The following is a 13,568-nucleotide window of genomic DNA, read 5'->3' on the forward strand; positions in this document are numbered from 1 at the left end:
CATTGCTTGATATATATATATAATGTTTTTTAAAATGATTTCTACTAAAAGGATAAAATTATTTGAGTTTATAAAGAGGAACTGCTATTTCTTGACTTTAACAAATAACTCTAGCAGACACTTCACATTGGGTCCACAGATTTCACTTCTGAAAATACCAAGATGTATTAACCACCCAATTCCATTGTAACACTAATTATTACTAATTTTGGTTAGAAGGCACATAACAGTAATATTTTTAAGTAGTTAGTATCACATGATAGACTTGTTTGGCAAACTAATGCTTTAGTTTGCTCCATAACCATATTATCCCAAAAACCTACCAGGCATATAAGTGTTGAGGGTGATAACATCCTACTCCAAACCTACCACAAGACATAAGGGGATGGAATTAGGTAGGGTTTTAAAGCCAGATAATTGAGAAACAGTCCAGAGAGCATACCACACGACCAGGCAGCCATCCAATTTCAATAGAAAATAAAACAACTTGTCCTTGTTATTGCATCAGGAATTTGTGTGTGTAACTACTTTGTGACTTTTGCAAGAGATAATGTCAGGATTAGTTTTGTGGAGATGAGATGAGAATGTGGTTTGCACGATGAAAATTTATTAAAGTGAGGGAGATTTGCGCTGCATCAGCCTCACTGTTTCACCCCTTGCCCCTGGCAAAACAGAGTCCAGACAACTAGAGCTGGTTTTGGGTGCAGTGGATGATCAGTGTGCTCTACATGTCCCACAGTGCTCCAAAACGTTCCACAGCATTTGCTAGAGGACGCCTGATGGCCCTGGAAGTCCAACTCTACTTGAGCGCCATGCAGTCGCAATTAGTCTTCACATGCTGGTGGTGGACAGAGACCATAGTTTCACCAGATACTAGCTCTGGCTAACCATCACCTGGTTTGGCCCGTCAGTCGAGACGGTTTGCCGGGGTGTGGCCGTTGCCGCATAAAGACAATTGCTTGGAGCCACAGAAAGCCCAACTGCATACTCCTCCTAAAGAACCTCATACAACCCATCAGGGGTCAGGATTAGTATAATCAGTATAATTAGTATAATCAGTATAATTAGTATAATTAGTATAATTCAATTGAATTGAAGTTTAGTTTGGATGTATCTCTATTTTACAGGGTTGATGAAAATGATCCTATGGTGAGTTCTAGTAACTGCTACATGGAACATATGTACTATCTGGCCAGCAAATATCTTCACTTTGATATGTATAGTTTCCTCTTTTATGGTTCAGAATGTTTGGTTTTAACCATTCTTATAAGACTTGAAGTTAGCTACATGGAACATATGTACTATCTGGCCAGCAAATATCTTCACTTTGATTTGTATAGTTTCCTCTTTTATGGTTCAGAATGTTTGGTTTTAACCATTCTTATAACACTTGAAGTTAGTAAAAATGTTACTAACATATAGACAATCTTCTGTTTAACATAACCTTAAGGCAAGATATAAACAAAATCAAGCTGACAAGAAGGAATTGGCTGGTTGATATATAATGAGGACAGACACATTGGATAAGATGGCTCTAATTACAGATTAATTCAAAATGATGGAAACCAAAGGAAAGATGGACAAGACCAACAGCAAAAGAGGACTTTGGGGGAAATGCTCTGAAGGGCCAATTGTACAGCATGAAACGGAATCAAATTAAAATGATTTGATCCTAGGCCAAAACTCTTTCGGAGGTGATGGCAGGCAGGGTTTGAACCTGGGAATATCACAACAAGTTGGAAGTGTATACTTTGTACCAAGTATCAATATAAATATCTGTTAACTCGCCCCTTCCTTTTCTTGTGTAGTGTCTTTCTGAAGACTGCCCTTTGTAGTCTTCATTACTATAGCTTCCATAGACTGCCCTTTGTAGTCTTCATTACTATAGCTTCCATAGACTGCCCTTTGTAGTCTTCATTACTATAGCTTCCATAGACTGCCCTTTGTAGTCTTCATTACTAGAGCTTCCATAGACTGCCCTTTGTAGTCTTCATTACTATTGCTTCCATAGACTGCCCTTTGTAGTCTTCATTACTATAGCTTCCATAGACTGCCCTTTGTAGTCTTCATTACTATAGCTTTCATAGACTGCCCTTTGTAGTCTTCATTACTATTGCTTCCATAGACTGCCCTTTGTAGTCTTCATTACTATAGCTTCCATAGACTGCCCTTTGTAGTCTTCATTACTATAGCTTCCATAGACTGCCCTTTGTAGTCTTCATTACTATAGCTTCCATAGACTGCCCTTTGTAGTCTTCATTATTATAGCTTCCATAGACTGCCCTTTGTAGTCTTCATTACTATTGCTTCCATAGCTTAGATAAAATAAAAACACTAGACAATTCATTCCCATTATTTTAACCTACAAATTGGTGTAAATAGTACATTCAATGGCAAACAACCTTGAGTTCTAGTCAACAAAGAAAAATGTTAAAGAGAGAAACACTTTTAAAAAAATGGAGCCCTACTTTTAGTGACATATTTAATCAAAACATTAAACACCAGTTTCCAAAACCATCAGCTTAGTTTTGGTAATTTCTTTTTCTTCTTTTTTTTTCTCTTAGTTAAACTTTTAAGATCAGTTTCTGCTGAGCATCTTTCCATAGCATCAAGATCGGATTCTTTCTCAACACATTTCTTTTTTTTCTTCTTTTTTTTTAAAGAAGTTTTGTCTTTAGTTGTCTTGACCACTACTGACTCTGTTGCCTCTACTGACTCCATTTTGACACCTGGCACACATATTTCTCTGTTAGTTTGTGGGAAATTTTTTCTTAGTTTCTGTTCATCAAGTTTGAGTCTTTTATTTGGTCTCTCTTGACTTTTTGATTTTCTCTTCACTGCCACAGGTTCTGAAAATATTGATGATTTGTATTTTAAAATCGGTTGTCAACATGAATCCCTTCAAGACTGTGAGAATAAAGCACAGGCTAGGCCCACATTGAAGGCAAGAATAAAGTTACCTTTTAGACCTTGCAATCCATGGGGCAGATGATGTCTAGGTCATCTGTTTCTATGGTCAACAATTTACTAACAGGGTGTAATGTGGCCAGCACAATGACCAACCACCTTTACTTTCCCCAACTAAAGTCAGGTACACATTAAAGTTGGGTGGACTCAGGGGTGCCCTAAAAATCAGAAATTCTAAATCTCAGTCTTCATTGAGATTCGAACACAGGACCCCAGATTTGGAAGCCAAGCACTTAACCACTCTGCCACCACCCCCTACCCCCCTCTGGCGATTACTAATGATTATCATAATGCCTAGTCAGCAACCTCAGGTATGGATCAAAGATTGGCCTCTTTAGTAACATGAGAAGTTGTAAATGGCAAAGGTTATAATGTGAGATATAAGAATGAAACAATAACCAATACCTACTCCCGAATGTAATTGAAATATCTTAATACATTGGACAAAGTCGAAGTGCAAAAAAAACCAAATGTTTCTAAAAACTTATCATGAGGTCATGAGTTCAGAACATATACCTCCAATATCTTCCTCTTGAACATGTGACATCACATCTCCCCTTGTAGTTTCACATCCCTCCATCTCTCTGTCTATCTCATTCACCTGTTGACTAGCTTCAGTTAATCTAAGGACATACATAAATACAGATACATATATAAAATATATATAGAGAAAAGAGATAATATAAACCCCTAAAATCATACTTCATTTTAAACACTTTCCATAAGTGCAAGTCAGTAGTTTTCACAATTGGTGCCAATAAAGTGATTTCTGAAGTCTTCTCCTATTATTCATAAAAATATATTTTAAAATCAATGTTTTACATTGGTATGTCATTCAAATTAAATTAAACTACTCCACTGACATTGTCATTCTCAAAGTGCTATTTTTTTTTAGAAAAAAAAAACAAAACAACAAATAGACTTGAACAAGTTAAATGTACAATGGTGTGGTGTCATGTGTATGATTTCCTTGTGTGGTGTTATGTGTACAATGACCTTATGTGGTGTCATGTGTATGATTTCCTTGTGTGGTGTCATGTGTAAAATGACCTGGTGTTTTTATTTTATTATAGTAACTTAAGAATGTGGACAACTGAAGAGAAAACACTGGAACCAGACTTTTGGTTATTCATTATTCCTTGGTTATGGTATTACGTTACATTATATTAGATCTGGACCAAGTGCCAAGAGCTTTATCTCTCAAGCAAAGTAATGGTTCCAAAAAATTTTCTTAATATTGTTTATAATGCATAAAACAGTAAAAGATTTTCAATCTCACACAGGCTTAACCCATTTAACTATTTGACCTTTACAAATGAATAATTAATGCTTCAAACTATAAAAAGAAGAGTAAACATTTTTTTTTTCAAAGCTCAAAGAATTTCATCAAAAGTTTAAACATTAAAATTACCTCTACAAGATGTGGTGCAAATGTATCTGTATTATAGGAATGATATTTATGTAAGAAAAATGTTTAAAAAGGGAATTAACTTTAGTACCCAATTTAATTAATATATATTAAGTTAAAAAAACAAAACATGTAAGGAAGTAATTATGCTAATTGAATTTTCAAGCTATATTTGTTGAATACCAGAATGACATAGAGGTTATCAAGATATGACAGCTTTGTTTTTACTATTTTAAAATATGAAGCCGTCTACATTTATTTGATATTTGGTTCATTAATTTACACCATTTAAATTATTTGTAAAATAGGACAGAGGCGGATAATTTGTGATGATTGAAGGAGAGGTGAACAAATTATTTCATATTGTAACTACCACATCTTCAGTTTCACTTATCATTAATTATTTCATTAAAAAAAAACAACTTACTGTTCCACTAGTTTTGGTTGTACTTTTGAGGTAGAACATAGCAAGGGAGCTAACGATGGCTCTGACCAGCCTGAAGCAGACGGCTCAAACATTTCTCTGCAAAGGTAGATTTTGTTGTAGCTTGAGACCACCTTCTCAGTTAAAGTTTGACAAAGGAGCCTGGACAAATACAAAGAGAATAAAACCTAGTTATACCCATACATTAATGAGTTGATCAATATGAAATATACAAGAGAATGTTATGGCTGGTCCATCTGCTTTATAATAATATATTTAGGATAAATAAGTCATTGTTTTGGATTTAAAACAAACAATCAAAATAATTAATATTCAATTTTTCAAATTTTGGTGGTGGGGTGGGGGACCTGTTGGTAGAGGATTCTAAGGACTCTAGGATGGCTGCCTTGTCCTGTGGTATGTGCTTCATGTGGCCCTTTGAACTCTGCCTGCTTCCAAACCCAGCCATCTTGCAGAAGGCTTGGGCTAGGACGTAATAATCTTTTCTGAAACATGTCAAACAAAGTTTGAATCCTTTAAAACTGTTTCGGGCTCTTCACTTAGGATATCACTCACTCCCCATTGATCTCAGACAGACAACATGCTACACCACTTTTAAGAAGAACATTAAGACCTATCTGTTTAAAACTTTTTTAGATTAACTGTCATTTTAGCTCTCATGTTTTTTTGTTTGTAATGTTCTTACAGCGCCTTGAGCCTACATTTTGTTTGTTAACAGCGCTTTATAAATAAAATTATTATTATTATATTCTTGAGTTCCCATAGTTCCTGCAGTAACAGCTATAAAAAAAAAATATTTAAAAAAATTTCTCCACCACTATTTTTTTTTTGGTAACAAATTTGAAGTTCTTTAACAATTAGAAGTATTTCTCTTTGATGAAAAAGAAATGCAAATAAAAACTTTAACAACTAAAGAAAAATAAATTCTAAGTTTTATCCACAACTGACCAGATTCTTGCAATAATGCCCATGAACACAATCACAGTAGGGACAAACCATCCAAAGACTAACAACTGACTCAAATCTCTTGGCAAATAAGTTAAAGAAAGATGATTACAGTTTTCATAATGTTACCTAACAAACCAGCTAAAAAAAATTGTTTGAAAAATTGAGAATGACATCCTGGATGTTCACTTGCAAAAACTTTAACAAAAGAGAGTAAAAAAACAATTTGAGTTTGATGAAGGTTTTAAACAGTAAATTAATGAAATTAATGTAATGTGATCTCAGTGGCCTCCTTCAGTCGTGAAACGACTATGGTTCATCTCGAACACTTTTCAATATAGCCGTGGAGCCCTATTTTGGAGAGACACTCCCGTCCACAAAAATGGCATGTAAAGGTGGCGTTCGCTTTGGTGGTAAAGGAGCTGGCCATTTCCCGTGTGGCACATTTTTCTTCAACAAAGAGGCCCATGTTTTCTCGATTTCTATAGCTTTCTTGGTCACCGTCTCTCTCCAACTAGTGCGGTCTAAGGCTATGTCTACCCAATGGTCAGTGTGAATGTTTTAAATCCCTTAAAGTAAAGATGCTGAGAAGGCCTGTTCTCGCGAGGATCTCAGTATTACACACTTTTTCTTTCCATGTTATTTTTAAGACCCTTCAAAGGCAGCGCAAGTGGAATAAGTTTAGTTTTCTCTCTTGCTTTGTGTAGGTTGTCCACGACTCAATGCCGTACAGTAGCGTGCTAAGAACGCTTGCCTTGTAGACCTCCATTTTGGTCGCTGTGGTGAGCTTCTTGTATTCCTTGATCAGAGTCTAGCGAAGGTTGATGCGGCCTTCCCTATGCGTTTTTTTTATCTCCTCTTCTAGTGACAGGTCACCTTGAATTGTAAACCCTCAGTCTGGCAATATTTAGAAGTTTGCCATCAAATCTGGAATGAACATTATATATATATATATATATGCCTTCGGTGGATTTGTCAAACGCGTGGTGGATTAGCATTGATAAAAGTATTCCAAAGAGGGTTGGGGCCAGGACACATCCTTGTTTGACTCCGCTGTTTATACTGAAATTTTTGGAGCAGGCGCTGTTGAACTGCAAAAGTGCTTAAAATCTGTCAAGCTTACCTTCGATGAAGTCCAGTAGGGAATCGGCGCCAGAGGCGCCATTATCCCCTTGATGGTTAGAAAGGCTTTTATCCAACCACCAGGCCTGGACATGGGGCTCTTCACCCCTGTCCTGTCTGAGGGCACCCAACGGTAGGCTGCCATATCGTTGACTGGGCCAGACCGTGCCGTGCCGTGTACACAGCGCACCGTCCCCGAATCTTAAGTCACCCGCTATAAGTGTCAGGGACAGCGCTAACTGCGGGGAGCTTGTCTCATATTCCTATACTGTAACCGCCACTATTCCGTGCAAGGGCCGCCAATCCAGCAATCCGGAACTGATGACGACCCCCTTTGTGGAACTGCGTGGCGGACTTTTTGAACTGGGTTGCAGGTTACTTGTTCCATCCCCACCCTGAGTGAGATAAAAAAAACAAAAGCTCACCCAGGGAGACCTGCTAGAAGGCCTGGTTCGCTACTCGTTCTTAGCCTGTCCAGATCCACCTCTGGATGTTTCCACCGAAGGGCCACGCTGAGGCGACGGGTAGCTGGAATTTCCTCCGGGTCAAGCTTACCAGGTCCTATCACAGTGCAGACTGTGACACAGATCATTCCTTGGTATGTTGTAAGATCAATCTTCTCCCTAAAAAATCCACCATACCAAGCAAATAGGAACACCCCAATCGGATGTAAGCAAGATTTTCCCCCCTGATCTCCAGATACAGTTTGTGGAATCTTTTGAACGCGACTACAAAAGTGCTTCTGGAAATACAGCATACAACATATAAAAGACTTCCCTGGACATCTTTGGAAGAAAACTTACAAAGCGAAACGATTGGTTCGACTCTTAGTCAACTATAGTAGCACCTGTCATCAGAGCAAAGTGAGATGCACTCGCTACATACAAGGCGAAACCTACCCAATGCAATCTGTTAACTCTGAAAGAAGCTAGAGCCACTGTGCAGAGGACAGCATGGATCTGTGCCAATGAATACTGGCTGGAGCTCAGCGAGAATATTCAGCTTGCTGCTCAAGCAGGCAACATAAGAGGGATGTATGAAGGAATCAAAAAGGCTCTCGGACCTGCCCAAAACAAGTCAGCACCTCTCAAATCAACCACTGTGGAAACTATCACAGACAAGAGTGAACAAATACACAGATGGGTCGAACATTGCTCTGAACTCTACGCCACAACAAGCTCAGTCTCTTCCTCAGCCCTTAACGCTATCAACCAATTACCCACAATAAATGTACTAGATGAAGTACCCACCCAATTAGAACTCAACAAAGCCATAGACAGCATGGCTGCTGGCAAAGCCCTTGGATGTGATGGTATCCCCCCAGATCTTCTGAAACAATGCAAAACTACACTAAGCCAAACTCTACATGAACTGCTCTGCAAATGTTGGCAAGAAAGTGCTGTGCCACAGGATCTGCGGGATGCAAAGATCATCACCCTGTACAAGAACAAAGGTGACAGAAGCAACTGCAACAACTACAGGGGAATCTCTCTCCTAAGCATTGTAGGCAAAGTCTTTGCTCGAGTGATACTTCCCAGGCTACAAAAACTTGCTGATTGAGTCTATCCAGAATCACAGTGCAGCTTTCGCTCAGGGATATCCACAATTGGCATGATTTTCTCCATCTGTCAACTTCAGGAAAAGTGCAGAGAGCAAAGAATGTCTTTGTACTGTAATAACTGAAGGGAGGCAACTCAACGAGACATAGATGTTTATTTACATGGAGACATGACAAACACGTAGAACATCTGCCTTGAGCACAACATCTTCATATCGGCCCTAGACTTGGGTGGAAATCCTCAACATCCTTCCTAGTCTAGTCACTAAGGCCTTTGATCTAGTCAGCAGAGAAGGCCTCTTTAAAATTCTACAGTTAAAAGGCTGTCCACCCAAGCTAAATATTATTGTCTCTTTCCACCAAAATATGAATGTGATCTATATAGCAGATAATGTAAAGGTCATCTGTCTCTGTGGACTACAGTTAATGCATTTGTCATGTGGCTGGCACAACAACTAACCGCCTTTACTTTTCCCCAACCAATGTCAGAGTTGGGTGGACTCGGGGGCACCCTATAAATCCTGAAATTCTTACACCAGGATTCAAAAATGGGACCCTGCGTTCAGAAGCCATGGGCTATATCACTCACCCACCATGCCCCAGTGTAACAGGAACAATAATCTTAGACTACAAATTATCAGTGAAGTAAATAGTCTGTCAGGATTTTGGATTGCCATTGACTGCACCTAATATATAAACTTGTTTTGGAAACATCCAAGGATTCTATTTCTTATAAATGTGTAAGACTCAGCTACTTTACAAGAAAATATTTAAATAGAAACTTGATATCTCAAAAAAAAAAAACCAAATTTTATTTTTTTCCATTAAACCACTTCTATAAATTAACAGTATGCACAACAACCCTAAACTGAAGTTCAAAGGATACGTAAAGGCAAGTACACAATATGTGCCAGTTGTTTTCAACAGCTGTACATACACTGACTGAATGTAGAGGACGTAGGACCAACTCTGGTGGGATGGAAGATAGACATTCTTGCTTCCTGACTCATATCCTGCATCAGCACTAAAACAAAAGTGAAAACAATACATTATAAATACTTGGCCATTTTTAGATGCAGTTTCAAATGATACAATTTAAAACAAAAAAGGTAAATTAAACTGCTTGTAAACAATGAAATGGTGAATATTTGAATGATTGGTTGATTCATAGTGAATATTTGAATAGTTGCTAGATTCATAATAAATATTTGAATGATTGCTTGATTCATGATGAATATTTGAAAAATTGCTTTTTTGATGAATATTTAAAGGATTGCTTGATTTATGGGAAATATTTGAATAATTGCTTGATTCATGGTGAAAATTTGAATGATTGCTTGATTCATGGGGAATATTTGAATGATTGCTTGATGTCATCAAAGTCTACACTAACACACATGTATTCTCAGATACAAAGTATTATAACAGAGATGTTAGGAGACATTCTCAAATATAAATATGTGAACTCAAGCGGAAGTGATCATATAATCAATATGTAGGCTATATATATATTAGGAGGTTATCATTGAACAGGATCATGAAAGTATGTTAAGTCTACATTCTCTAAGTTAGCTTCACAAGTGTTGCTTTTAAACCAATGACCTTACAAATCCCATAAGGAATATAATATTTGAATTGATAAACTAAAACCTTTTGAGATCTTTGTTGAGGGCTAAGAGAAGCTGGTAAAGTTTTTCAAACTTGTGAAATCTTTTCAAGCATGTCTGAACCTGGCAACAAATAAACAAAGATTGATCCATCAATACAACTAAAAACAAATAAATTAGTGGTGACATTCACACATCTTAAATCTCAATTAAAAAAAAAAAATAATCCAGAACTATAAGGTAGAAAAAAAAATGCTTATTTAAAAATCCACCAATTTATTGTTCATATTTATAAACTAAATATGGTGGATGTGATGGTAAATAGACACATTTTGACATGATAAATTGTTAACATTATATCAATAACTAAACAGAACTTTTCTTAAATACTAAGTTTCATTGATTCAATTCAAATTAAACACATTATTTACTAGTGAGGCATTACGACATGATGTAAAAATAATATTAAAAAAAATTCATTTGCAAAAGTAAAATAATTACCCTCTTCAGCAACTGAAAACACATTAGGCTGTTTATATAAAATACAACACAAGAAAATCAGGGACAATTTTCTTAATACCTGTTTTTTGCATAACAGTACCTATCTTTCAACTGAATGAAATTTACAAGACAACTTTTGTAAAGGCCTTATACTTATAATGAATATCTCATGATATTTTGCGTGGATAAATGGCTTCAAAACTGAGGGACACGGAATCTTGATTGAGATTGAACATTTTGAATTAAGGTCAAGCTTGAGTTGAATTTGCAGAGCCCCTAAAGGCATTATCCTTCCCCCACTTGTCCACAAAAGAGAATAGACAAAAGTATCTAGTAGAGAGTCTGCACTGAAAACTTTGACCAATTAACAAAAATGTTTCACAGTTTAGAATGAGAGATTGACTCTTCCCTATACTAGGGAAGCATTAAGACATGATGTACAAATAATATTAAAAAAAAAATCATCTGTGAAAGTAAAATAGTTACCCTCTTCAGCAACTGAAAACACTTTAACCTCCTCAGCTGCCCACCTCTTCTATACAGGAGAATATTTAAAATGTCAAAATCAGACAAAATTTTTTCATGTTGCCGCTGACTTGGAATGAATGCACTTATGTCTCTGATCAAGCTTTTCAATTTATCTGTGGAATACGGAACACAGTATTATTCAAATTGCACTTAATTGTTGAAAATATATTTATCTGGTTTATTGTTGTTTTGTTTTTTTAAATATTTTAAACTTTTTGTGTTTGTATTTCACATGTATAGGCCTACAGAGTGTTTGTATTTCACATGTTTAGGCCTACACAGTGTTTGTATTTCATATGTAGATCTAGATCTATATCAGTATATACCTACTAGAGTGTTTGTATTCAAATCTATTTTATATATAAGCCTCGTAATTGTGGAATCTGGTGAAAGAAGCTTCTCGCGCCTCAAACTAATGAAGAATTACTTGAGTTCAACAATTCTCAAAGATAGATTGAAACATTTGGTAATTCTTGGTACTGAGCGTGATTTATGCAGGAAACAGAATTTTTATGATATAATGTATGACTTCGCTAAACGCAAAGCTCGTAAAGTAATTCTGTACATAGTAAAGAATGAATAAATTGCAAAGAGACAAATTTATTTTCTAATACAAACTCTTATTTTTCACTTATTATCAGTATCCCTACCAAAACTGGGCCCAGTGAAATCCGCTTCGCATAGGACCCCACAATGGTCAGGTGTCAGGAATGGTTGAGCCATGAAGAGAATTATATATACGGTACTATAGATTTTAGATAAATACTTAGTAACTTAGTAGATGATCTAGATGAATCTTGAATATGATGATAGATTAGCTATGCGAAAAAAAAACGGAAGCACTGAAGCGCGGAAGAAAAACAACAGATAATTTAGAGATAGCGTTTTTGATGTTTTTTTTTACATAGGCCGCACTTGGAAATTTATTACGCTTTTGAATGAAATATAAATGTGAGAAGTTTTACTTTAGACAATTTGGCCTAATTAATGCTTAATGAGGATTTTTTTTTTAAAGTTAAGTTAATTTTTTTTTTCATATTAGATATCATGCCTGACCATAATTCTACCAAGTTTTATCGCTGTAAGTCTTGTGCGGTGCTTACAAAGTGGAAAATGCCATTTAACAAAGAAAATAATGGCCATGGACAGTTTTTGGTGATAGTCTATATAGAAAAATTTTGTGAACAAAAATAAAAACATGTCAGGCTTTGTAAAGCCTAATATTCTGCATATGATATATATTCCAATAGTTTTTTTGTACTAAACACCTTCACACAAATTGTGACAAATTTTAAAGCGCATTTGAAAAAACATTTTTTCAGACGATTTTGATCCCACTTTTTAAATATTTTGTTATTTTCTGCCATCGCCATCACAATGCCGCCATTTTGTCCACACCTCTCTGACATTTCTTGAAGCTCAAGACCCCATAATTTGTTTATTTCCTTCAATATTTACATTCTAAACAAGTAAAGTTCATAAATATAAATGAAATCAGCTTTGTGAGCTAGAAATTTACTACTAATACTAGAGCTAGATCCACTATTAAATTTCATATTTAATTAGTAGATCTATTGTCTACGAAACTCAATTCCAACTTTTTTACTTTTTAGAGCTAGGGGTGTGTCTTGCCCGCTAAGCCAGTGACAAGCTCTCCTCTCTCTTGTTCCATGTCAACCGATGTTAAATTGTTAGGTCGATACAACCCAAAAAAAAATCATAACTTTCTAACTGTTAAACAATAAACATACAGTCATAATTTATAGTAATTTATACACATACACCATTGGAAAGTTCTGTTTAAGTATTTTAATGATGTACTTAATGTACTAACGAAAAATTGTTTTTTCATAGATAAATTTTTTATAATATTTCACATCCCTACTGTAGTACTTAGACTCTACTAGGTAGGGGATCATCTACCTAGGCCAAGCCCACCTAGGCCGCCTGGCCTAGGAGTCCGCCAGTGAGTACTAGGACTAGGCAGGTCTAGGAGTTAGGAGTAGGGCAGTAGCCGAGTAGCTCAGTAGGCACAGTAGGGCGCCCTAGAATCTCGAAAGATCAAGATCTAAAAATTATATTAAAAAATCTACTCTAAACTAAAAAAAGACATCTAAAATTAGTAAAATTTAACAACCGTTTTCAGTAAAATTGTGTTGTAATCTACAATAAGTTGGTTCAAGCACATCGAAATCGTGGATTGACAAGGGAGCTGCCATGTTTGTTTACAACTGGATTCTATATAATCAGGATCTAATAATGTTGGTCTAGCTTAGTTTAATTTTTATTGAAAATACAATTTAGTTTATTTAATATGGTGTCTGCATTTCTTATTCTGCGTATTTTTTTTACTATCCATGCTAAATATTCAAGAAACAATACTATAAGAGTGAATTGCAACAATAATTATATCTATAGATCTAATAGAAAAATTGCATAGATTAATCTAATCCATTTTATCGTAATAACTTGCCTTGTTCCGGTAGA

The 13,568-nt window shown here is 35.9% G+C and overlaps 1 protein-coding gene across 1 annotated transcript; it reads right to left on the reverse strand.

Annotated features, from left to right (window-relative positions):
- Nucleotides 1-2,462: 2,462 nt before the first annotated feature.
- LOC106055457 (uncharacterized) lies at nt 2,463-13,331 on the reverse strand. Its single transcript, XM_013211719.2, has 8 exons — nt 13,219-13,331; nt 11,040-11,194; nt 10,096-10,175; nt 9,332-9,469; nt 5,769-5,846; nt 4,803-4,961; nt 3,484-3,590; nt 2,463-2,849 (listed from the first exon to the last, which is right to left on the reverse strand). Exons 1-8 carry the CDS (start codon nt 13,298-13,300, stop codon nt 2,518-2,520), a joined length of 1,131 nt encoding a protein of 376 aa, XP_013067173.2. The 5' UTR covers nt 13,301-13,331; the 3' UTR covers nt 2,463-2,517.
- Between the last annotated feature and the right edge of the window lie 237 nt (nt 13,332-13,568).

Source organism: Biomphalaria glabrata, chromosome 3 (assembly GCF_947242115.1).
Source record: "Biomphalaria glabrata chromosome 3, xgBioGlab47.1, whole genome shotgun sequence".
In the NCBI taxonomy this organism is placed as follows: domain Eukaryota; kingdom Metazoa; phylum Mollusca; class Gastropoda; family Planorbidae; genus Biomphalaria; species Biomphalaria glabrata.